We start from the raw sequence: 26177 nt of genomic DNA on the forward strand, positions 1-26177 counted from the left end.
AAAGGGCACTGAATGCTTCTGAGGGATTTTCCGGGGGTGTTTTGGGGAAAATCACTCAGGAAAATATTTTTACAATTTTTTCCATAAATTTATGAAAATTCTTGGTGGAAAATTGGCGGCTTTTCACGTGAAAAATGCGAAAATTCGCTTTAAGCAAATCATCATGCACTGATGACCGTCTTAAGATGTCTGAAGAATTCTTCAGATATGCTGAAAGGGCACTGAATGCTTCTGAGGGATTTTCCGGGGGTGTTTTGGGGAAAATCACTCAGGAAAATATTTTTACAATTTTTTCCATAAATTTATGAAAATTCTTGGTGGAAAATTGGCGGGTTTTCACGTCAAAAACGCGAAAATTCGCTTTAAGCAAATCATCATGCACTGATGACCGTCTTAAGATGGCTGAAGAATTCTTCAGATAAGCTGAAAGGGCACTGAATGCTTCTGAGGGATTTTCCGGGGGTGTTTTGGGGAAAATCACTCAGGAAAATATTTTTACAATTTTTCCATAAATTTAGGGAAATTTTTGTAATTTTCGGCCATGCATTTTCCTTAGCATTAGTCAAATTCTAATACATGTGCTCTTCTCACTCTTTAAAAAAAATACTTGGTGTTCGCCACCAAGTGGAACACCAACTAAATAAGGAGCACATCCGATGTGACGCTAACCGTCTTGTATTATTTTAATGCATAAAATCGAAAATTAAGCATCAAAAGAATGCCATTCATCTCAATTCTTGAAAGAAAAGCGCCTTACCATACTAGAATGTGTTTTGAAAAGTGGCATTTTTTCTTCGTTTTAATTTGATAAGTAGGTACAATTTTCTATTTCTTAAGTTTAAAAAATGCTCTTGATCGTCTTCAGACATCAAAATTCGTAAAAATCATCGAAAAATATACATTTAGAATAATTCAGTCTGACTTAAGAAATCTTAAGATTTATTAAGAATTCTTAAGATATCTTAAGATGTCTTAAGATTTCTTAAGATATCTTAAGATTTCTTAAGAAAAATCTTAAGATATCTTAAGATATCTTAAGATATCTTAAGACATCTTAAGATATCTTAAGACTGTCTGAATAGTGAATTTCACCCACTGTCTGAATAGTGAATTTCACCCAATGTCTCCGAATGTTTTAGACAATAAAAGATGCTGCGGGAAACCGTCTGTGTTTGAAATGGGAGGTTGTTGGGGGGATTTTCACAAGAGAATTTTCATGATGACATTGTGTTTTTTTCTGGCTTTTTGGAGGAAGAAAGATATTACAGTTTACATCGATAAAGATGAATGAGGTCCCCATCACATAGCTCATCTGGATGAGTTGTGTGTAATTTATTGTGGTTGAAGTACCAACTTTAAGTGGCTACACAGAGCTATGGGAAGAAGTCAAATATTTGAGAGAAAATTTTCCAGTGAAACAACAAATCCAACTTGATTGAAGGGGATGGTATCAGCTTAATGGTGCCGTTGGAAAGTCTAGTAAATCGGTCAATAGTCTAGGAGATTGAAGCTTTTAACTTTGCCTTTTACACATAAAAGCACCCACACTCTCACAAAAGTTCAAAATACCCCAAGGAACCCTACGGGGGTGGGTAAAAAAGCTAAAACGACATTGCTAAAGTGAGAATGAGAGAAAAAAAAAGTTTTTTTTCTTTCTACCAAACCTACATCATTTTGAAAACGTGTATGAAAATTGTTTGTCATCCTAAAATGGGTTATTTACAATTTACTCAATAGACACATAGATCTGGGGTTGATGTGTGGAGCGAAAAAAAGCACAAAATAGGGGAGAGAACAAAAAAATTGATGATAAATTTTCCATTTTCAGCACTGGACAGAGGAATTGTTGCGATTGGCCTTCAATATGACTCAACTGAATGGATCGGCCGTCATGTATCTACAAAAGGCTCACACTAAACTCTGCCTCCAAGTGGATAAAGTTGGCAAAATTCCCGTAAAGAAGTGAGTAGATAATGATTTTATCTGTATAATAAAACGATGCAAGACCGACGAAGAGGGAAGATAAAAGATTTTCGTAATTTATTTCACAAACTATATAATTGACCACGTTTAACTTTTTAGAGGTCAAAGGCAAATCTTTAATTTTGCAGTCTATAATAGAAAAATAATTGATTGTTAGCACTGAAACTGCGTATAACTTAAAAAGTAAAAACGGATTTGAGGAAATTCGAATTATTATTTTTAAGTCAATTTCCTGAAAACTTCTTAGAAATTATCTGGCAATTGGCGATCAAGGGGTGTTTATCTGGCGAATCTTTGGATATTTTAGGCGAATCTTCGCGAATCTTGACGAATCTTAGCGAATCATCCGAATCATGGCGAATAATCCGAATCTTCACGAATATTGGCGAATATTGGAAAATATTTACAAATATTTGCGAATTTTGATCAACATTCTTCATAATTAGTTAATGTCGGAATAACTGACTACCTCAGACCGCGTTCAAACTTCGTATAAGTTATGTTTTAGGTGTTTTATGTGTTTTAGTCACTCCACATTACGAAAAAGTTGGAGTGACATTTTTGATCCAACCGGCTTACCGGTGGTGGTTTAAACTTTGCCTTATAGCTGGAGAACGGTAACAGATAGAGACTTCGGGTCTAAAGTTATCTATGGAAATGTGGGTGTAAAATTTCATTTTTTCGCATTTTCAAAATCCAAAATGGCCGCCGTCCGCCATTTTGAAATACCATCAACCACTTCTCTTGTAGCTAGAGGTTTAAAATTTTAGTATGTTGTAGAGTGAGACATTTTCATCAACAATTCATACTTGACAATCGGTCAAGCCATTTAGGAAATATGGCGACCTAAAGCAAAAAGTGTTTTTTCGATATAACTCGAGAACGGCTTGACCGATTTTGATCATCTTGGTATCAAATGAAAGGTTTCAGGAAGCCCTACAACTATCTAGAACATTTCAAGTTCCAAAAATGGTCGCAAGAAGTGCTAAAATCAAAAACAAAAATTGCCTAACTTTACGGGGCAGTATCCCCGAATCCCCATTAGGCAAATCTTTTAAATATAAATTGAAAACTTCAAATCGTATATCTCTGTCTTACTAATTGTAAGACAAATATTGACTATCAAAAGGGCTAGACGGCCTACAGGCCATTATAGCTTTTCTTTATGCAAATATGTGATGTATAAAACGTGCTTTTAAGTACAGTTTGGCCCCAAAGTTAGAAAATCGAATTTTCCGACGATTTGAGAACCTTTTACTAAAAAAAAAAGTTGTTCTAAACTTTAAATCAAGTTCAAAAAAAAACAAACAAACACGTTTAGGTACTTTAGGTACGTCTACAATACGCGAAATACTTAAAAGCTATAGTTTTTTGCTTAAAAAGTGTTATTTGTGCACCAAAAATATAGGCGAATCAACCGAATATTGGCGAATCAACCGAATCTTGGCGAATAATCCGAATCTTGGCGAATAATCCGAATCTTTCGCGAATCATCCGAATCTTTGGCGAATAATCCGAAGATCCGAAGATTTTCATTCAGATAAACACCCCTTGTTGGCGATACATCGCCTAACTTTTTTCGGATTAGAGCAAAATATATAATAGTACATAAACCTATTCATTCTACCTATTAAAGCAGTATACTATATAGTTGATTGGCAAGGAAGAACTCCCTGACAACTTCGCTTCTCTCATCACTGTCATATCGCTGTTAATGCGGTATAACGTGTGGCTCCACAACGTGATGTACATTAAGGCGACGGCCTGGAAATGAAGGGAGGAACTATCACTTCCTACCACAAATTCCGCAACATTCCCAGACCATTGTTTGGGTGCAAAATGAATAATTCATCGAAACCACTTTCCACTGGCAATGCGTTCATCTTCCACTTACATCCCATATATACCTACCACACTTCAATTTATCCTTGCAGACACTGTTGCTCCTTCATCATTCTTTCGCTCTAATTTCCTCCTTCAGCAATTTGTTCGATGCGGGAAAATTGAAACGCCGAAGATGGCAATAATGTCCGAGAGTAAATCAATATTTTTCTATTACGCGAATCTATATAGGATGGGAAGATGGAAGAGCTTTCAATAGCATTGACATTGAGTACAAAATACGCGGTTGCTATTGTAAAATAAAGGATATTAAATGTCACTGATGGAATAGGTGTTACTTCGAATCGTTCAGTCAATTTTCTATTAACTTTTATACCTATAATACCTGTACTTACAGATAAATATTATCTTCCTATAGGGGTTGGACAAATAATCAAATTTTTAAAAGGACAAAAATAATAAATTGTTGTAATTTGTTTTTCTATTTGAAATATAATAAATCACTGTAAAGACCATGAAGGATATGATGATCAATAATTGGCGCAATTTATTTTTAACATTTCAGATATGTGTACACATGTAGTAATCTCTTTATAAATCATATTATTGTTCATTTCTCATTGTCTCTTTTCCATTTATTCTTCGATTTTGCTATTTCTATCCTACCTTTGAGCCTTATCCGTTATGGAATAAAATATATTATGACACAAATAGTAGTACCATGCACTATAAATGATGTCCCAGTGTTTCTGCTGCAAAAGAAGATGTTTAAATTTACATAGATTGAATTATGCAATAATTCAGAGAAAATCCGCATTATATTTTTTTATTATATTCTATATAATAAATCTACATATATACCTACATACATATTTGTAATTTTTCGTACGACTGAAAAATCAAGAGTGTTGTGTTTTTGTTCCAGGAACATATCAAAATGCAATAAAAAACTTTATACCGCAGCTTTACTTTAAAACAACCCTTAAAGGTTGCCTTTGGAATATTTTTACAACCGTTTTTTTGGTTCATGGTGTAAAACATTTTCATGGTAGAATGTGATAAGAGCGATGCGAGAGGATGAATTACCTATATACCTACCTATTCAACACCATAGCTTACAATTTCATTCATTCATGGTGTATGTGGGAACATAATTTGAGCAACAGTTTGATGGATGTGTCTCTGGATCCAATACATCACTATGAAACATAATGCTATCCTTGAGAAGCGCTATTGAGCACTCAGGGTATGTTACAATCATAGAGAAATAGTACCTATATATACCTACAGGGAGTTTATTCAAAAGGTGTATCTTATGTAGTTGTGTGGGGGGTTTCTTCCATAACAATTTGTCTAGGATTAGTCACGTGTTTCGTTTGTTTAATTTTAGAGCCCTTCTATATTGGGCAGTCTTTCAGTGGGTGATAGTTGATGGAAGACCACAATGGAATTTTCAATATATCGCATCCACCACTCACGTATAACACATTGTATTAGTATTATTATATTCTCAATTGTATTCTTTCAGTAAATGCCACATCAATTTTCATCCACTTTCTCACTAAAATATTGCATGAGGGATAAAAGTTTGTCGACTGGGGGTGCTGTCAACTCTTTAGCTAAGCGCATTCACTTCACATCCCACGGGAAGCGGTTTTATTCATGTGAAAGTTGCGGTGGTAGTGTCAGAATATTTATATATAATGCTATACTTTAGAGAAAATTGACCCCATTTCGTAGAAAATTCATGTCCATAGCTATTCCCCTCAAAAATTTTTCATTCTATTGCAGTAAAATAAGCTCTAGGGATTGTCGTACAATTTAGCTTTGAAAGTTCCTATTATAAATTGAATAATAAAAAATCCATATGTTCTCTCGACAAAAAAATTATACCTGAAAAATATATGAGTGTAAAAAAGATGAAGTAATTTCTCTTCGTTGTTGAAAGATGTTGAATGTGGAAACTGGTTAAAAGTTTGATAGTTTTCCCTGAGCAATTAAACATTTTGACTCGTTCGGATTTTAAGAGCTTCGTGAAATATACATCTGGAAGCTTACGTGTGTGTATGTATGTGTTGTAAAAATTGCATGAGAGTTTTAATGTGTTGATTCAGTAAAGTTCTTGGCAATTGAACTTTATGTGCTTTTACGACTGAAAGCTACCGAAAGACGTCTTCTTCCTCTTTCGGTATAAATGTAAATTTATTGAGATAAAAGAATATGGCAAAACTAGCGTAAATATATTTTTTAGTCGTTAAGTAACATCCATAACAATTTGCACCAGAAAAATAAAAAACAAAATTATTTTTTGAATTCCGTATGTGTTGTTATGAATTTGATCGATTGTGAGTTGAATTAAATAAAGGTGTTACAAAGTACATGACAAATTGACAATAACATACCTACCTACTTTTCCAATACACATCATCTTATTTTAAGCACTTTCAAGAATGCTTGTTGCGTTCCTTCTGAATTAGATTATAATTTCCTTATGCGCACTTCCGTGCGAGGGTTGTGAATATGTTGGGAAATAAGTGGAGGAAAGAAGGGTAATTTTTTTCCAACAAAAAGGGGATGAAAGTACGATAACGACTGCTGGATATTCTCTTATCAGTAAGTTACTATGTGAAAAGGATCAGAGTGGATAAATTTTTGGCGGAAGCACGAAAGCAAAAATATTCAATAGGGACATTTTCAGATATTGGTGTCGAGGGGATGGTGGGAAAATAAATAGCGCTGAAAAGGACGAAACAGGAGATTGTTGAGCAATCGCTTTAGCAGATCGAGTACATAAAAGAGAAGTGAATGAGGGGGAGTGTAAGAATCACAATTTCTGAATGTCATCACTTTTCTGTCACGCCGGTGAACGTGTTTTGCGTGAATATTACTGAAAAAAAAAGAGATGATTTTTGAAATTCAGTCTTGTATAGCGAGGTAAAATCGATGGAGATATAACATGGCTGTTGAAGGGGTTGAGGGAAAAATTGACGTAGTTGGTTTGCTATTCTGCGTGTAAACTTTCAAAAAAAAAAAAAAAATCAACTGCCACCACCCACTGCTGGTGAAACATTTTAATCAACACCCTTTTATGACAAGAATTTTCTTATCAATATTTTCCCAAAGTTAATACATTTTGTAAGAGAATGTTAATTTTTCACTCAAAACAGTATGATGAATTAAGAAAACCCAACTCCCTTTGCAATAAACTGTCACAAATTCATGTAGCAGCTATAAATATTCTTGTATTGCATAGTGGATGAACAACAGGTTGTGGCTCCTATATAGGATGATCCATTTACTCCAATTATACTTGAAGAAGAGTTTCAGTTACGTAACGTATACAAGTGGGAAAATATAGCAACTCTTGCTTTTTCATCAATAATTTCAGCCTTCAATGAATTTTTGATTAACCCATGAAATTCTCAGGATTTCTCACAGAAGTGAAACTCGTGCAGTATATATATTTGGAAAAGCAATGGATCGTTTCATTTACCCTCTGCCTAATACAATTTTGCTCTGGCAGCCTGAGAAAATTGACATAATTCATGCAATGGGGGAGTCTCAAAATGAATTTTACGTGAATTTGACCAGAAGCTGCCTCATTTGTTATTTATCAGAACACGAAAAAAAAGGTTTCTGTACATTCTTCTGATTTTGTAATAAGGACTGGATGTTTTTCTACAATGTAGAAAATTATTTTTAAGTTTTTGTATTCAAAAGACAAACGTGAGCTTTATAAATGCATTTTGCTGTAATTTCAGACTTTCTAAAATATATATTTTAAAAGACATAATAAAGCAAGTTCGTCTTCCGGTCATTGGGGAATATTGAAAAAAAAAATGCTGAAATAGTTTTGGAATAGTCCCTAAAAAGTTTTGTGAGAAGTTTTATCGTAAAAACTTTTGGAATTGTTTTTCTTATGTGCTTTAAAATACTTTGACAAAATCAATTGAACGTTTTATTACACTGCAGAAAATCTTTTCTTGTTCTCTCTCACCCGTTTTATATTTCCTCACCAGACATGTCTTAAGGGGAAGGCAAACACGTTTTATGGGAAAAAATTAAAGATGAAGATACCCTACTAAGTAATTCATTGTGTATTGGAATAACCAACATGTTCGTCTTTTTAAATATTGCAGCATCGTGAAGATGTTTGCTGTGAATAAAGATGACAGGAGACGTGTTGAGAAAGCCATGGATATATCTGGATTCCCTTCTGGCAAGGGTGAATCTCTTCTGCCAAATAAATTTCAATTTGAAGACTTTTTCAATCTCTACAAAAACCTGACGCAGCGTTTGGAATTGGAGAAAATCTTCGAAGAGCTGTAAGTTGGAATAATCTTTTTTTTTACCATGGAAAGTGCAAGACTTTTACTACAGATGTTTCTGCCTTTTGTATACTCGTATTATATACTTTTTATATAGTAAAATGTAAATAAGCATCTGCTATGCAGATTACTCTCACAGATCCTCTAACTCCACTTTACTCCATGTTGATAATAAATGTATAGTAAGGTAGCGACTTCAAAGCTCTATGAACTTTAGACAAGTGTTTATAGAGACTTTATATCTCTCATTTAATCCACAAACTTGCATAAGTTTTCCTTGGATATATTTTACTATATAACGTTGATCCAATTTAAAGTTTTTTTTTGCGCAATATTTTGCATGTTTAATGGGAATTTTTAACTCTGCAAAGCTTAAGAAGCCAACCTTTAGCTTTTCTGCAGTATAGGTAATAGATAGATATGCAAGAAACATTATTCCCATTCAAAGTATGTTAGATAGGTACTTTGTGAAGTTCAACTGGGATGCAACACAACATGTATGCAAAACCTATACATAATGTATGTAGTTTTTACAGAATATTTAAGTAAATTCTTATGTAAGTATATTGCTGAAAAATAGAATTAAAAAGTTTTCTTCCCGAGAGAAATATTTATTCAAAGGCATTAAAACTTAGGTAATTTCCGACTATAAGGTCTTATAAAAGCTTAATTTTCTTTTCATTTAAAACGATTAATTTTTTGTTCTCAACACTTTTGAATAAATTTTACATTATTGTCCGCGTAAATATCTGTGATAATTTTCCGTATAAAAAAGGGGTGTGGAAAGGAATCAAGATGCAAAGTACGCACATAAAGTTTCTTCAAGTGAGAGTAATATGTTGTGCGGGATTTGTCGCCCTTTATAGAGAAGAGGGAAAATGAGCATTTAATGGGAGAATTACTAAAAAAATTTTTCTTCTTTTTCCTCCACAAATAGCTGCAGTTCTGGCAACACAAAAAGGCATTTGATGTCCACAACTCAGTTGGTTGATTTCCTCAATAAAACTCAGCGTGATCCACGCCTCAATGAGATTCTTCATCCGTATGCAAATCCCGCGAGAGCTAAAGACTTGATAGCTGAGTACGAGCCGAATAAATTTAACGCCCAGAAGGGTCTCTTGAGTTTCGATGGTTTCTTGAGGTGAAGCTTTTTTTTTTTGTTGTTGTTTGTCAACAATATTGAGTATTTTATTTGGCAAAATGAAGATACTTTTTGGTTTTAATGAGGGAAAATAAATTGAATTCGGCAGGTACCTAATGTCTGAGGATAATCCAATAATAGCTCCAAGCAAATTGGACATTTGCGACGACATGGATCAACCGCTGTCGCACTACTTTATTAATTCCTCCCATAATACCTATCTCACTGGCCATCAAATCACTGGGAAGAGTTCTGTTGAGATTTATCGACAGTGCTTACTGATTGGATGCAGGTACCTTACATTATGTATTTAATTTTATTTTTAATGCTAAGAAATCTTCATTTTATATAATCACATTTAAGATTATCCCAAACCTCTCAAATGATGTTATATTTTCTCGTAAATGGGTATTTCATTGAGCAAGAAATTCATGGGAATATTAATCTTATTGTAAAATGTTCATTCAAATCCAATAAGCATACATTTTCCTGCCAATTCTCAATAATTCCACGTGAAGAAAATGATAATTATGCCCATAAATCTGTACTTAAAAGTAGCAAAATGTGAGTTCTTCTGGAAATAAAATGGATTCATATATCTATTTTAATGATGTACAAAAGCTTTTTGTAAAATTAAGCTCATTTCTTCGGTGATTCCATTTTCAATCTCCATCTTTTTTATTACTTTTCCATATTCTCGCGTGAGTGTGGCAGCGCAATAAAATAATGCTGTGTAAGATGTAATGTTTGGTTTATTTCACATTGCCAAAATTAATATGGAGTGGAGAAAATTTCAATGCTGCCTAATTAGGATTTAATGGGGACAACGTGGAAATTATATCTCAATGTGCTCTCATTTTTTTTTGCATTCAAGGTGTGTTGAATTGGATTTTTGGAATGGTAAACTCGAGGAGCCTGTTATTGTTCATGGATATACGTTTGTTCCTGAAATTACGGCGAAGGATGTACTGGAAGCAATAGCTGAGAGTGCATTTAAAACTTCAGACTACCCTGTGATATTAAGTTTTGAAAATCATTGCAATACTAAACAACAAGTTAGTATACCAAAGGTTTTTTTATTAGAATGATGAATGTCCTTTATATCCTTCGTTGCTTTTTGTTGTATTTTTTAGGCCAAAATAGCAAATTACTGTCGAGATATTTTTGGTGATATGCTGTTAGATAAATGCCTGGATTCACATCCTCTGGAGCCAAATGTCGAACTACCTCCGCCATCGATGCTGAAGCGTAAGATAATCATAAAGAATAAGAAGAAGCACCACCATCACCATCATCACTACAAGAAAACTGCGGCTGCTGTGGCAGCAGCAGCGGCGGGTGCTGCAGCAAATTCTGGTGCTACAAACCAGAATAGCGGTGGTGTCCCTGTAGGCAGTGCAACAGGTAAAGGCGAGTGAATAACCCATTAGGCTAGAAACGAACTATTTCACCGCTCAGACCGTATAAATTCATAATTTATATCACTTGGCGCGATGTTGTAGCACGGGAGCCAAAAGCGACCTGGGTGGTCTATATTTTCCGGGATGCAATGCTTGATAGGCGGGGTGGTGGTCGTTGGTACCAGGGTTGAGGCGATGCCTAATGGAGACCACTCACTGTATGATTTAATTTTGTATACATATTCGACCGAGAGAGGCTGTGAGCTGGTTTTTTTTATTATTAGGTGAAGCGAGAATCGCCATTTCACAATGGCTTTTTAATGGATGGCTCTGAAATTAGCCACATATAACTTTACGGTACAAACGGTGAGAGGATTTAAATAAATTGTCCACATGGGAACGATATATAGCCAGTTGCAATTAACAAAGGTTCGTTGGAGGAATTTCATTATCGTAATTTGTGGGTCAGTAGTCAGCAGAACAGTCAGAAGTTGTAAGTTGTTTTACGATTGACTAAACCGTATGAAAAGTTAATGATTTAGAGAGTTTAACGATGATATGGATAAGTCAGAAGAAAATTAATTAATAGAAAATTGCTTTATAAGGAAAAATCAATACTTTTTTCCCAAAATATTAATACAAAACAGATCAATCTAATATTTCTTTTGTATGCAATAACTTTGATAAAGTTGATAAAGTTTTTTTTCCACACGTAAGTAATTTACTGCAATATATTTTTAAGGTAATGCAATGGGTTGCAGGAAAACACGAGGAAAACATTTATATTCACCTGGAAAAAAATTGATTCTCCGAAATATACTTCAATATTATCCTGTTCTGAGCAAATAACGTGTTGTATTGTATTCCGGGAAATGGAAAAGCGTTAGAAGCTTCAATTATTGACGTTTTATAAAAGGGAATTCCTTAATAAAATATAAAGTCAATCATAACGCGTCCAGTTATTAGAGTTGGTATACCACAACGCGGATGGGTCAGTCTATGCGTTGTAATTTAATTTGTGAGTAGTATTAGTAGGCAAAGTAGATTTTTTGTAAAATACCAACTAATTTAGCAATTTGACAGATTAAAATGCTTATATCTTAAGTTCTAATAGACCTACAGAAATTTCTTGACTAGTTCTGGAAAGGTATTGAAATAAGCTATAATCTAACATATATTTCGATACATTTCAAGGTCATCTCCAGAACACAAAATGGCGACTTCTTGTTTTAACAAAACAGTTTTTGACGTTTTTTGTATTCAAGGAATTGTTCTAGAGGTTTCTGATGTTCTAGAAAGTTGTAGAGTTTTGCATAACCTTTAATTTGATACCAAGTTGAGCCGAATCGGACAAGCCGTTCAAGAGATATGGCTCTTAGAAATTTTCAAATTCAAGAATTTTTCAAATGGCTATATCTTCTAAACGGCGACATAGATTTTCTTCATTTTCGGGCTGGTGAAAGATATTGAGTCAGGCTACAACATATCAAAAATTCAAGGAAATCTAAGATGGGGATTCGGAGATATTGCCTCTTAAAGTTAGGCAATTTTTGTTCTTGATTTTAGCGCCTCTTGCGGCCATTTTTGGAACTTGGAATGTTCTAGACAGTTGTAGGGCTTCTTGAAACCTTTCATTTGAGTCTGAGTTGGTCAAAATCGGTCAAGCCGTTCTCGAGTTATATCGAAAAAACACTTTTTGCTTTAGTCCGCCATATCTGCTAAACCGCTTGACCGATTTGCATGTATGAGTTATCGATGAAAATGTCTTACTGAGCTCTACAACATACTAAAATTTCAGACCTCTAGCTATAAGGGAAGTGGTTGACGCTATTTCAAAATGGCGGACGGCGGCCATCTTGGATTTCGAAAATGCGAAAAAATGAAATTTTACACCCACATTTCTATAGAAAACTTCAAACCGGAAGTCTCTATCTATTACCGTTCTTGAGCTATAAGGCAAAGTTTGGCGCACCGGCAGGACGGCAGGACGGCAGGACGGCAGGCCGGCCGGATCAAAAATTTTCCACCACCATTTTCGTAATGTGGGATATCTAAAACGTGCTCATACCAAGTTTGAGCCCGATCTGAGGTGGTCGGTTTTTCCGACGATTACAATACTTGGTATGCCACGATTGTGGTATACCAACTAATATATAGGGAATCATTAGTATTCAATCGATTCAATTTAATTTGTAATAGTTTCAGTATATCGTTGAGATTTCTCTCTATCCTCGAATCCTAATAATATATTTACATAGTTCAAGAGAATAATGATATTTTGGAAACGGTGCAATTTTGCAGGTGGTGTTGGAAGCGATGAGATGCTTCAGGCATTACCAACAACTTCAACTGTACTCACCGGAAATGGAGATTTGCCACATCATGCCCCACCACTTCAGGTAAAAATTTTCCACTATATATAATTTCAAAATTGCATATTGTATTCTTCAAAAATTCGTGAATTGCATGATTGCTCTTTCTCTCTTGTACGAATGGTGTGAGATAATGGAATCATACGCACACAAAGGGATGCAATCTAATTCTCATTTGATTCCATCTGTAGTAATACGGGGAGGAAAATCCACTTGGGGTGAATTTATGATAAGCTGGTGCTTTTGCAGCTGCACGAAATTGAAAGTTGGCCAAGTTTTGCCATGAGTATTCTATGTGTATATACAATTGGGAGGGATTTTGGGGGAATCACAGATGGTGTATGCGCTTTAGGCACATTGTAACTACACTGCAATTTTACGGTTCAGTTACCACTACAGCCTGGAACAGGGGAGTTGTTGTTGGCGCACAGCAATGGGAAAACCCTCAAATTTTCTCATATAAGAATTCCTTATAATTCAACTGTCGTTCCTTGAGCATTTAATACTATATTCATTTAAATAAGCAGTGAACATAATTTAAAAGCTAATTTAAAAATAAATTAAGAAGTTTTGCAGAATTTTCATCATAAACGCAATAGCGGAAAATTCAAGAAAAACAACATTGTTGACTAGAAAGTAGAGATTAAAAATAAAATAACATTTCTTTTCGTTGAATGATAGAGAAAGAGAGACAAGAGGAAAAATCTCATCATTCTTTTTCGCACAAAATCTTTCATTGTTCAACCCAATTTTCCACATTTTGGTTGTGTTTGCGGAAGGAATTTTCTCACATGGTAGCCCGAGTGAGTGTATTGTTGTGAAAATTTCACTTAGCAACGAAAATGGCGAGGAGTGAGCACTATCGATTAAACTGAAGCGGTGTGGATTTTCCAAAATTTAATATATACCATCTAAGTTGAAAAAAAAAAAGGACGAGAGGTGCTTTTCTTTTCGTGGTGAACAAAGTGAGAAGGGTGCGGAGGAGAAACGTGAAAAATGTCTCATGTCGAAGCAATAACCACAGAGGAGATCCTTCAGGTGTACGAGATGTGTCTGAGCAATATAAATTTGGGCAAAATGCGGGATTTGAGGAACGATGCGAAGCTCCGTGCTGTGAATACGGCACCGACTTATGAAGAATTTGAGGACATTGTCAACTCTGCACACTTGAAACCTTTCCGGAAGGGTGAGAAGGAGCGCATTGAGCAGATAAAAAATCCACGATGGAACACATCCATTTAAAATGCTGAGATTACGTCTTGTTCCTCACGTTCCTTACCTTTTTTCTCCACATTCGCGCGCCCAGCGTCTGTGTGCCTTTTTGTGTGTACCTCATGTTCCGTGGAAAAATTAATTTTCCAACATTTCTGGATGTGACTGGGCTGTGTGAGAAATTACAATGTGGGTGGTGGCTGTAAAAGAGAGAGAAAAATGCAATAAAGAGAAATATGGCAGATGGAGAAATTGCACAAGTCCTAGCCAATTTATTCATACAGAAAGTCGTAACTCATTGTCTGTTTCTCATCCCCCAATCGTCATTCTTCCCCCCATTAGCAAATACGCCAGAGTTCCAAGGAGAGCACCGGATCCTCAGACACGGATAGTTCTAGTGATGATGAATCCATGCCTGGGTCAACGGCTAATGCTCCCGGTGGTGCGGATCAGAGGGATAAAGTACAACAAGCTAAAGAGACTGAAGCTGGTGCTGAAATATCAGCGCTCGTTAATTACGTTCAACCCGTGCATTTTAGCAGTTTTGAAAATTCTGAAAGTAATTCTTTTTCCTCTTTTACTTCTTCCTGTTACTTTGATATTGTTCCTGAAGATAGCAACTGCTGTTGTTCATTACTTTTTTTTTCTAAAAGAGCGACATGTTTTTCTTCATGCTCTGTGGGGGTAAATTTCTTTTTCCAATATAACAGAATATTTCTTATTGTTTCCCAGAAGCTTCTGAGATTTTTCTGTTAAATTAAATTTTCTATACGTGCTCGTGTAGTTGAAAGCTAAATAAACCAAATATTTTGTCATATTGGTACAAAATGTTTAGCAAATTCATAAGCACGTGCTATAAACGCAAGAGCTTTGACAAGGACACAATATATAGCATCTTGAATATTCACACGAAAGCTCTTACTTTGTAGTAGTAGTAAAGTTGCAAATCCATCGAATAAGCTACAACAGCAGTTGCTGTTTCATTTAACTTTCTCTTAATTCCCCAAATGGATCATTCCTGAAGACAAGAAATTCTTTTTCTAATTCCCTTAAATTATGTACGAAAAAAAATGTGCCACAGAAAAAAATCGCTACTACGAGATGTCGTCATTTGATGAGAAACAAGCCACAACCCTGCTGAAGGAGCGCCCAATTGAGTTTGTAAACTACAATAAACATCAACTATCACGGGTCTATCCGGCTGGGACGCGTTTCGATAGTTCCAACTTTATGCCGCAACTCTTCTGGAATGCCGGCTGCCAGTTGGTGGCACTCAACTACCAAACCCTCGATCTCGCCATGCAACTGAATTTGGGCATCTTTGAGTACAACCGCGGCTGTGGATACCTGTTGAAACCGGAATTTATGCGCAGAACAGACAGGCGTCTCGATCCTTTTGCCGAGAGCACTGTGAGTACCCAAAAACCTTTAAAAGCACTTTATTCCTGACAAATTTCTCACAGGGTGGTGGTGGAAAGACAAATTCGGAATTACAGAGAAAATGGGAACTGTGAATGAGGTGATGAAGGAGAAATATTTTGATTGACATCGGGTGGTTGGGGGGAATTTCCTTTTGGTGGTTTACCTTGTATATATGTACTTCCGATTCATGCTTCGAGTGGGAAGGGGGCTTGTTGAAATATGCGGTTAACTGAGAAGTTCATGAGGGTGTAATTTGTAATTACTTTATCAGAAGAAATTCGATTTCTTATTGTGCCAATATTCATGTGAAAATCTTTTGAAACCACATAGAAAGGATTAAGCTCTTTAGCAAGATATATTTAAATTCCAACACCCCTATAAACATTTCTTTGGAAACATGGAAATTTTTTTTTAATCTCTGCGTTGCCGAAAATTTGCAAAGAAAAGTTGTGTCATCACTATCACAGGATGCAGAAAATACTGCGATAGAACTTTTACATAGATTGGATGTAATATTATGCTTTTATTTTAAAAAAAATCATTCAAAACTGTTGGATGCAGAAGCCCAAACTGAATTTTCTTGTTTCTCTATGCAGGAACTTTTGCAATAACCAGATAAAAAAAAAACTTTCATGTTGAACGTGAATGCATCGACATGGAAAATGTATTTCAAGTTGAAAACCGCTTTTTTTGGGGGGGGGGGGCTAGGACTGACACAAAATCTTTCTTTGCTCTACAACACCATTGAGGTATCAGTGTTGGATGCCTGATGCTCCAATCAACAGTTGTTCATTCAATAAATCCTCAGAGAGATGGATATATACGAGGAATATGGGAAGAGAGAGAATCTTTATATGCGGTGTCCTGTCGAAGTTGGGTGTTACCTATATTGAATTCCCAAATGTGGGAACTTTTGCTATTTTCATGTCATGTTGAAATTGATTTGGGATTTTTTTTTCTTGTTCGTTGTTATATTTAATCCACCCTTCTTCTGGTATATTCCGCAGGTGGATGGCATTATAGCTGGTACAGTATCGATAACAGTGCTGTCTGGTCAATTTCTCAGCGACAAGAAGGTGGGAACGTACGTTGAAGTAGACATGTATGGGCTACCAGCGGACACAGTGAGGAAAAAGTTTCGTACAAAAATAGTCCGAGACAATGGAATTAATCCTGTCTACGATGAAGAGCCATTTGTCTTCAAAAAGGTATTGTAACCGAATTTTTTTTCATGCTTTATCCCCAACTTTTAGCGTAGGCGTTGTTTGCCTCAGCGAGCTACGTGGTGGTGGCCTTTTGGCTTGACTGATAGGATCTCTTTTTTTTCTTTTTCCGTTTATTCCATTTTTTTCGGGGGTGTTCTTAGGTCGTTCTTCCGGAGTTGGCGTGCGTGCGAATCACAGCGTATGAAGAAGGTGGCAAGTTTATTGGTCATCGTGTTCTTCCTGTCATTGGACTCTGTCCAGGATATCGACATCTCTCTCTACGCACGGAAATAGGTCAACCTCTCACCCTGGCATCGCTTTTTCTCTGCATTGTCGTCAAGGTATGCTTATTTACCTACTTAATTGTCAAGAGATCAACAGCATGTAGAAGCCACAGACAGAATAGATTTATGAAGGAGAGAGCATGAATATGACAATGACATGCTCAACTATATAAGCCTTTTGTATTTATGCATCTTTAATTGAGAATTTGAGAATTTAAAATCAATTTTCATTTTGCATTTAATGTGCTGACGGAACCAACAATTTTTTCCCCATTTCATTGCATTAATCTCTTTTCGCGCCCTATATCTTCTTCCTATTCGTTTTTGAATTCATTTTCATACATATAAGTATATCTCATCTGTAGGATTACGTCCCGGACGGATTATCGGACTTTGCCGAGGCTCTTGCTAATCCAATTAAGTATCAGAGTGAATTGGAGAAACGCGCTGAACAGTTGGCAGTCCTTACGGAGGACATGGAGCCCACGACTGAAGATGATGTTCCAAATAGCTGTAAGATTTTCTCCAATTATCGCAACATCCTCTTCAATGCCCCCATTCGTGCCTTAATGCAAAATGTAATTTAATGCTGTTGTAGGTCCAAAGAAAGAGCTTAAAGTCAGCGAGGGGATTTCGGGGAGTCCCAAACAACGGGTCAGTGTTGCACCCACATCATCGCTAAGTGTGGAAGTTCTTGCCGATGGGGATTCCGATGTGTCTTACAACGCATCAGCTGCTAGTGGAAGTTTTCAACCAATGAGCGCAACAGCAGTGTCCAGCACAAGTGTCTCCTCGACTGTTGTTCAACAAAGTTCAATAGATCAATCAATATCCACTTCGAGTAAATCCGTTGAGGCAACCGAAGCAGATGCAATTGTGGCTGAACCATTGGGAAAGATTCTCGAGCACAAACTAATTCGCGAAAAAAGGTGTGAAATGGAGAAAAAACTTGAGAGTTTGCGAAAGAAGCACGATAAGGAGAAGGTGCGGGTGTCGGCACAGAAAAATAGCGAACAGAGTGATAGAAAATCCAAATTTTACATGAGCAATAAACTCGTGAAGCGTCTTAGCAGCAAAAATATGTAAGTTTCTGCCTGACCTATGATGCATAGTGTTGTAAATTTTCAATTATATATAGCTTGTTTGTAGGAATAAAATTTATTGCTGCATGCCCACAGAGAGAAGCTTCCTGCACCACATACTGAATGAGATTTATTGATTTCCTTTGCAGTAGTGATACAAATCTTCAGGTTCCACCGTGCCCGAGTGATATTTTGGAATCTCCGGATGGAGAAGGTGAGGAACGAGCAGGTATAACAAGGAGCCATTCTGAGAGACTGTTGGATGTTTGCCGAGAATACGCCACTGCCTATAGAGAAATTCAGGAGAAGTACCACGAAATAATCTACAACACCGCTGAGAAAGTTCTCAGAAACTCCCAGGCAAACCAAATGAAACGTCTTCGGGTGAGTTGAAAACTTCCTTCTTCATACCACGTTCGCGTGAACCCCAATGTAAACGGTGGGGTCCCCGGGGGGTGGGTGAGAAGGACAATTTTCTCCCACAAAAGAGACAAAAACCCCCCGTTATCGCTGATGTTGCTTTGCGCCTCGCAGAGCTTTCATAATTTTGAAATAAGCAAAAGCTTTGTAATCTCACAAAGTTTTCCAACCCACAAATTGATATGCGGCGAAACAATAGCTAGTTTGAGAAAGTTTCTCTCTTTCTCTATATATATGAAAGACTTATTGAAAGTCAACCCCTCTCTAGTAAATAAATTTTAAAGCTTCTCATATTGTTATGTGTTTGGTGGAGGTATTGTTTAATGCCAAAAAGCACCAAACGTACAAGTTTCAAGTGCTGAAATCTTACAAAACTTTCAAGTTGTATGTGTTGATGCTAAATATGTGTGATTACATTTTACAAAATTACATATCTTATTTAATCTCATGTTTATGAAGCATTTACATTCCTCGGTGGAATTCCAACACTCTTGATGGAGTTTCTTGGCAGGCAGGGGATTTAAAGTTGAATGAATATTATGTCTAAGAGGGGGCTTCAATAAATCAAAACTATATTATGTAAATAGGAAATTAGGGTTTTTGGTATACATTATCGTATTAATATTAATGTACAACATAGTTAGTTATATTACATATCGTCCATAAACTTTTACCACGCAAAATTATGTTACTTTTTCTTAAATTTTAGAGTTTTAAATCAAAACGGGATAGAAATTAAGCTTCCTGAAAATATTTTAAAATTAAAATCGAATGGAAAAATACTCGCTTCAAAACTTTTGGAGAATATCAAAGAATTTTCTCTTTATGAGGGGGGTGGGGGGCGGGAGCATGAAAGTAATAGGGAGAAGTGTTTTCATAATTAAAAGTCATTATCACTTTGAAAGATACTTGCGTGGGGCGGATGGAAAAGTTCATCCTGTTGTAATTGCCGTCGTTACCTTATATATCCCATTTTGTAGACGCTCCTGGAGAAGGAGACGAGCGAAGTAATGCGGAAGTTGCAGATGGATCGGAGGAATGAGGTGAAAGCCCTTGCCAGGGTGCATCGGGATCGCGATGAATTGGTGCGAATGAAGCGTGAAGTAGCATCCTCCCTTGTTGGGCGGGGTGTTACGGAAAGGGTACGCCTAACTCAGGCCTTTGAGAAGCGTCGCGATGAGTTGCAACGTCAGCATGATGCCGTGCGAAATGCTCTTGCGGAACACAGAGCAAAGGTAGGTTGCCTCTTAAATTGCTCATATTAATGAAAAGGGGGATTTAATTCAAATTGCGCGTGGGGGACTTTCTTTTCATCATCATCATTCCTTTTTGAAGGCGAGAACTCTGCTGGAAAAGGAATCTGAATCTCGCTCATGTATCTCATCAGATGGTTTTTTGGTGCTGTTTAATGCATCTGGTGCGGAAAACAGTCAAACATCTTCCGGTGTTAATAATAGTGCAGGTATGCACATTGAATCTCTCTAAAGTTCACCTACGTAATGCAAATAAAAACGTCTACAAATCCACAGGTGTTGGATTTTTTTTTTAGAATACATACGGTGAAATTAAAAAAAAAATGTGAAAACAGTATTTAAAGGCCTAATAATGCAACACTAGTAAAACAAAAAAAAAAGGAGATGTAAATTATATAAAAGAAAAAAAACTGAAAAATAACAAAAACCAGCTTAATTTTATCTGTGGTTAGAAATTTTCCCATTTGTAGGAAATTAAATTGAAAAGAAAAAATAAAACTGATAAATAAATTTCTAATGTTAGATTAAAAAAAAGAAGAAAAAATGAGAAAGGTGAGAAAGTGATTAGTCATTGAAATTAGTGAGATACAAAAATATATAATGAGACTTTAGGAAAATAACTTAGAATGTGACTTAAATATTATTATTAAAAAAAAAACAAACTAATCGGAAGGAATTTGCAAAAAAAATTAGCAGATTATAATCTGTATTTTTGATTTTTCTATGAAAAGACGATCGATGTTAATAGTGAACCATCCTGTCAATAATTTTAGGAAATTATATAGTAAAAAATAAATAAAACTAAATCCATACTCACTTTAGTAAAGAGAAAAAAAATGATATTAAAATGTGTATAATGAGATAAATATGTAAAAGTCCTGAGAAAGATGAATCTAGGAGATTTGTCTTTCGGTTGCAAATTGTTAATCTTCGAAAGATACGAGAGGATGAAGGAAGAATTTGATTCTTTTACTTAATCTTTTACCGGAAACTATTAGAAAATGAAGATTTAAATAGTTGATATTGAAAGGAACATTTAAAATCATTTGGAATGATTTTTTTGTAAAAACTAATATTTTATTTGAAAAGAAAAGCATTATTGATCTGACTTAAAACCGTCAAATAGTCCTTTTATTTATTTGTCTAGCTTTAATCTTCCGCAGGCCATGAGGGCCATTAGGTAAGTGATCGACTAACCCCATAGGGTAGATTTTGTGCTATTGCGTAATAATTCTGATAGATTTGAAATTCTTTTTTGGAAATAATTTTCCTAATTATCTAAAAAGTTTGTTTAGAAATTCTTTAATTCTAGTCTTCATTTATTTTCTAATTTTTTCCTGTAAAAGCATCCACAATTTATATTTTTTGATAAATCTGAATATCTAAATATGTAGGAAAAAAAAATATCTTGAGCTACAAAAACACGAATATTCATAAAAGGAAGTTTTTTTCCGGACTGAACTATTCTGATTTTTTTTAATTTTGTGCAAAAACGTTCGTTTAAAAAATAATTAATTAATGTATTAAGATGTGAAATAAACTTTTTTCTTATACCTCTGGGGTCGATCACCTGTCCCGTATGGCATGCGCGTGAATATTACAAGCTCACACTTTAGCTTTGTGAGATTAACTTAATTGCAGCCGAAAAGTACAAAGACCTGGAAAATCTTACGCCCAATGATCTCATATTTTTTTTTTATAAATTAATGTAGAATTAAAAGTCATTTATTTTATACTTTTCGTCCATTTTTTTATTATATAAAAAGAGAAGATATTTTTATATATAATTTGTTATCAATGAATTAAAAACAATCCTATTAAGTTTTTTTTTTATTATTTTATCCTTGGTGCCAATAAACCAATATTTAAATAAATTTCACCTCCAACATTTGGACCTATAAAAAGATATATATAATAGTGTCATACTTTTAGAAGAAATAAAAGAAAAAATATGTATTTCATCTTGTAGATTATAAAAAAATATAAAATAGGAATGAAAACAAAGTAAATAAATAATTGAAAAAAAAGTTGAAGATAAAAAAGCAAAGCACTTTTTGAATTGAATGTAAAAAGGACCTCTTTAGGATAGTAATGGAGACATAGGAAAAACATTAATATATATTTCAAAAACAAATGGAAAACCTTAAGATTTAAATAAAAAAAAATGACTTCTACGAAAGGAAACGTTGTAAAGGCGCTTTAGAAAACTTTTTAATTTATTTTTTATTGAAATTAGAAAATTAAAAAAAAAACATGAAAATCTGGTACAAAATAGACACGGTGCCATAAAAATCTCTCCTCTGTCCCACAGAAGCCAAAATAGATTTTTTCATTTTTTATTTTCTCACTCAACAGAAGATGAATAAAAAAAATCGAGAACAAAACTTTCTATTCAAACATAAAGACTTGCAAACTTTTCATAAATAATAATAAAAGATAAAAAAGAGAAATAATATGTATCAGCAGAACCACAGAAAAGAAATAGCAGAATAATATACCAGAAAATAGTAAATATTAAAAATACATAAAATAGATTGAAAATTGAAGATTAAAGTAGATGAGTAAATTAAATCTATTGACAATCAGTAACTATATTATTATTAAAATAAAAAAAAGAATTACCTTAAACACAACAGTGTCTAAAATAACAAAAATATTTCGTGAGAAAAAAAGGAAGAAAGCGGGGGAGATTTACGCGAGATGGATGGAGAATAACAGAATAAAAACCCCTTTAGCAATTTGTAAATATTTGAGAATCTTGAGAAAAGACCCACGGTCGATAAATTAACATGGAAAGTCCCGTCTGAGGAATATTTTTCGCACAAGAAGAAAATACAAAAGGCGATATTTTGTGTGTGCAAATAATTCCTCCAGGAAGTACATTTTGATGCAAAATTTATGAATGGAACAAAAGAAAAAACAAAAAGAATCATATTTCATCAAGTTTTGGACGGAAAACCACCTTAGATGTTTTACCAATATAATTAAAAGAAAAAAATATGTATTTAACAAACACAGTTAGATAAAAAAAAAATGAGCAGATATTAAACCATATTGTATTTGCGATTCTTTCCGTGTGAAGCCAGACAAACAAATTATATGTGAGAGAAAGAGGAGATTCGTAAAAATATGAATTTTTTGTATAAAAATTTATTGAAAAATTATTCCTAAAAAATGTTAATATTCCTTTTTTTTCAACTACCTATCCTAAATTGTTGTTGATTTCTGCGATATTTTATTATTTAGAAGGATTCCTATATATTTTATTAATTTGACTGAAAACAATTTCTTTGTCTTGCTATCATTTTATTTATTAATGATTTCTTTATTAATTTTGAGCGCATTAAAATGGCATAAAAAGATTTAATTAAAAAAAAGTAGATTCTGTTTACGGAATAGTTTTAAAACTTTTTTTTTGTCAAATTTAAAGAATTTTTGACATAGACAATTATGCATTCACACCACGCGAAAAATAATTTTAAACAGTTATTAAATAATTCTTAAATAAACTATTTTGGCATAACTATTTTTTCTTCTAAAAATTAAATCTATTGAAATAACCCTGTCTTTTTTTCACTTTAATGATAATTTAGAGATTATCAATAACTAATTACAAATAAAATTATAGTTTTGTCTTAATGAGACAGACTATACAATCCCCCTTATTTATGTAGTTTGAGTGGAAAAAAGAAAATTTAATGTCTTTAAATTATAACAAAAAAAAAATACCCCGTAAAACCTACAAGAATTAAATACCTAGTGATGATTTTTTTTCCAAATTATGTAAATTCCAATTTTTAATAAGTTTTTATGAAATTGCTATAAGTTTAAAAAAACTGGGTAGCAGTTATGAGAAAACAGAAATTAAAATATAAATTATAATTTTTTTCTATTTTATAGATCCAAAAAAAGAATATTTTTATTCAATTTAATTCAATTTTTCAATTATTTTACATTTAGCCCCTCACCAGATTAAATCTATAATTACCACACAAGTCTCATTGACAGTCTGGCAATTTTTTAAAAGATTGTTTTGCGATTAAATCTCCATTAAAAATAAGAATAAGTCATCCCTTTGCTTAAATTCCCGTCAGTATTAAATCTTGCTTCCATATAAATTAATTTTTGAATTTTTCCCATCTAAGATTTTGCGCAACAATTTATATAAAAAATAAATAAAAGAAATTTACCATTTTCTTTGATTGTGGGAAAATACAGGGTTAGCAGCTGATTTCCCAAGGAAAATATAGAGAAAAAAATGTGAGAAAAAATATTATTTACTGAGCAAAGCAAAAAGTTTCATCAACTGTCGGCCTATATGGATTATTTGTTTGTTCAATTTCTCCTGCAAACGGTTAGGACTTTGTATTTGCAGTAAAAATGTATAGGAAAAAAAGGAAAAATTCTTGTTGACTATATGTGCCTTGTACACATTATTACTATGTATATTTATTAGAAATTTTGTCGGTAGGTCTGTGCAAGCATATGCATTTTGTCCTTTTCTGTTATTATTTTTGGATATGATGTGAAACGCCGAGGTCTAACAGCTTTTTCCAGGAGCCAAATTTTGCCCATAAAAAACATAATATTATGATAAGCTTTGTTTCTTTGCTTTGACTGAAATTATTAGATGAGAAAAAATAATACTCTGAAGAAAAGAAATCCGCAATCAGAGATGAACATAGAAAATGTACTTCTTACTAAAAAAAATGCATAAAAACAATTTTAAAAAATATATTACTGAAAAAAAAACCAAAACTGTTACATGGATGTTAACTATTATATACTAGAAGGAAAATTATATAGCAATTTCACACATTCCAGTATATATTTTAGAAAATATTTTAGAAGGGAGATTTGAAGAAAAGAAATTGTTTTCGCAGTGAGATGAAAAATAAATGAAAAACTTTCGAGTGAGAAGTGTAAATAGAAAAAAAAGAAACCACTTTTTGATGATATTTCAAAAGATGGGCAAGTCATTAAAAAATATTCTCTAGCAAAATAAAAAAAAATTATGTGTTAAACTATGTCATTGTTGTGATGAATATTATACAATAACTGAAACAAGTGAAAAAATACATAAAATAGTAGAAAAAAAACCTTTTTCTTTTTCTTTTGTCCCTGTTCTGATGCAGAATATTAAAATGATAAAAAAAGAAAAGTTCCAAAAACCTTTTTCTTAATTTAAATTATATTATACTGAATTTTCAGATAAATTATTCTACATGTTATCAACAATACTGCACATTAGTCTATCAAGGGGATGGCAGTGATCCTGATTGCTCTCGCTGGTGGCATTTTCATTGGTGAAATCCATCAATTCAACGGGTACGGTGAGCAATTTATTGTCCTCGTCCGTTTGATCCGGAACCGTACTGAAGGCATTCTTGATTATTTCTCGTACTCTGTCCAGGTGCTTCTGGAACCTATATTATACAAAGAATCTCATTAATTTCCACTTTAAAGAAGACAAACGGGAAAGTCCAAAAATGTATTACCTGTGAGCTGTTTCAATGCGTTGCCTCTTCTGCATTTCCATCATTACACGGAGAGTCTCCCGTGCTTGGTGGGGGCGAAATTCATTCAGGAGGTGATGAATGTGGACAAAGAGTAAGCTCAGATCATCAATCTAGAGAAATTACATATCTATTAGCCCAATTATTACCCAAAAAAGCAAGAAAATACTTTACCTTTTCTGCTCTACGAGGATTGTCTGGATTGTGCACCAAAAAATCAATGAGATCCAGGAAGTTCACCAGTAGGGAGTGATTGAGCTTCTTCAGCTCCTTCTTGCGATCAAAGTGCTGCGGGTAGAGCCTCCGGAAGCCCTGTGTCTCCAGGGGGCGGATGATGTTGTCGTCATTGTTGAATTGTTGAATCCCAAACATGGAATAGGTATCGAGGATGGGCATCGGTGGCTTTGGGGCGCGATTCTTCCGTATGTGCTCGTCTGAGTAGAGATTCACATAGTTGGCAGGTGGAAGGGGCAAGGACATCACTTGTGTGGTCTCCGGATTCGACATTTTGCTCTGATTTTCCTGAATTTTCCGTGGAGCACCTTTTTTCTCTCACAAAATGAACAAAACGAAAACACTGCGGTTTTGACGTTTGACCTCGAATATGTGAAACATGCTGTTATAATACTTGCATGAAACCGATCATGAAACAATGTGGAATGTTTCATGTATACATATTTCAATTTCTTTGAAACTGTTATACGGTACGAAAAGGGC

The 26177-nt window shown here is 34.4% G+C and overlaps 3 protein-coding genes across 6 annotated transcripts in view; 2 read left to right on the plus strand and 1 right to left on the minus strand.

Annotated features, from left to right (window-relative positions):
* LOC129790125 (1-phosphatidylinositol 4,5-bisphosphate phosphodiesterase classes I and II) overlaps nt 1-20442 on the plus strand; it is a 64813-nt gene extending 44371 nt beyond the window's left edge. For all 4 annotated transcript variants that reach the window (XM_055827399.1, XM_055827400.1, XM_055827401.1 and 1 more), the window contains exons 5-20: nt 1829-1962; nt 7965-8150; nt 9091-9294; nt 9404-9586; nt 10169-10349; nt 10428-10698; nt 12996-13093; nt 14621-14837; nt 15360-15688; nt 16708-16908; nt 17067-17246; nt 17555-17702; nt 17788-18271; nt 18421-18655; nt 19672-19926; nt 20027-20442. In XM_055827399.1, coding sequence (XP_055683374.1) covers nt 1829-1962; nt 7965-8150; nt 9091-9294; nt 9404-9586; nt 10169-10349; nt 10428-10698; nt 12996-13093; nt 14621-14837; nt 15360-15688; nt 16708-16908; nt 17067-17246; nt 17555-17702; nt 17788-18271; nt 18421-18655; nt 19672-19926; nt 20027-20176 — 3456 coding nt within the window. In that variant the 3' untranslated portion in view covers nt 20177-20442. The remainder of the gene's footprint in view (nt 1-1828; nt 1963-7964; nt 8151-9090; nt 9295-9403; nt 9587-10168; nt 10350-10427; nt 10699-12995; nt 13094-14620; nt 14838-15359; nt 15689-16707; nt 16909-17066; nt 17247-17554; nt 17703-17787; nt 18272-18420; nt 18656-19671; nt 19927-20026) is intronic.
* LOC129790420 (uncharacterized) lies at nt 13962-14396 on the plus strand. Its single transcript, XM_055827908.1, has one exon. It carries the CDS (start codon nt 14063-14065, stop codon nt 14306-14308), a length of 246 nt encoding a protein of 81 aa, XP_055683883.1. The 5' UTR covers nt 13962-14062; the 3' UTR covers nt 14309-14396.
* A 4671-nt stretch (nt 20443-25113) lies between the features above and the next one.
* LOC129790377 (mediator of RNA polymerase II transcription subunit 7) lies at nt 25114-26063 on the minus strand. The gene is made up of 3 exons (XM_055827860.1): nt 25635-26063; nt 25443-25573; nt 25114-25370 (listed from the first exon to the last, which is right to left on the minus strand). The coding sequence occupies exons 1-3, from the start codon at nt 25965-25967 to the stop codon at nt 25166-25168; spliced, it is 669 nt and encodes a 222-aa protein (XP_055683835.1). The 5' UTR covers nt 25968-26063; the 3' UTR covers nt 25114-25165.
* Nucleotides 26064-26177: the final 114 nt, after the last annotated feature.

The sequence above is a fragment of the Lutzomyia longipalpis genome, chromosome 2 (assembly GCF_024334085.1).
Source record: "Lutzomyia longipalpis isolate SR_M1_2022 chromosome 2, ASM2433408v1".
NCBI lineage: Eukaryota > Metazoa > Arthropoda > Insecta > Diptera > Psychodidae > Lutzomyia > Lutzomyia longipalpis.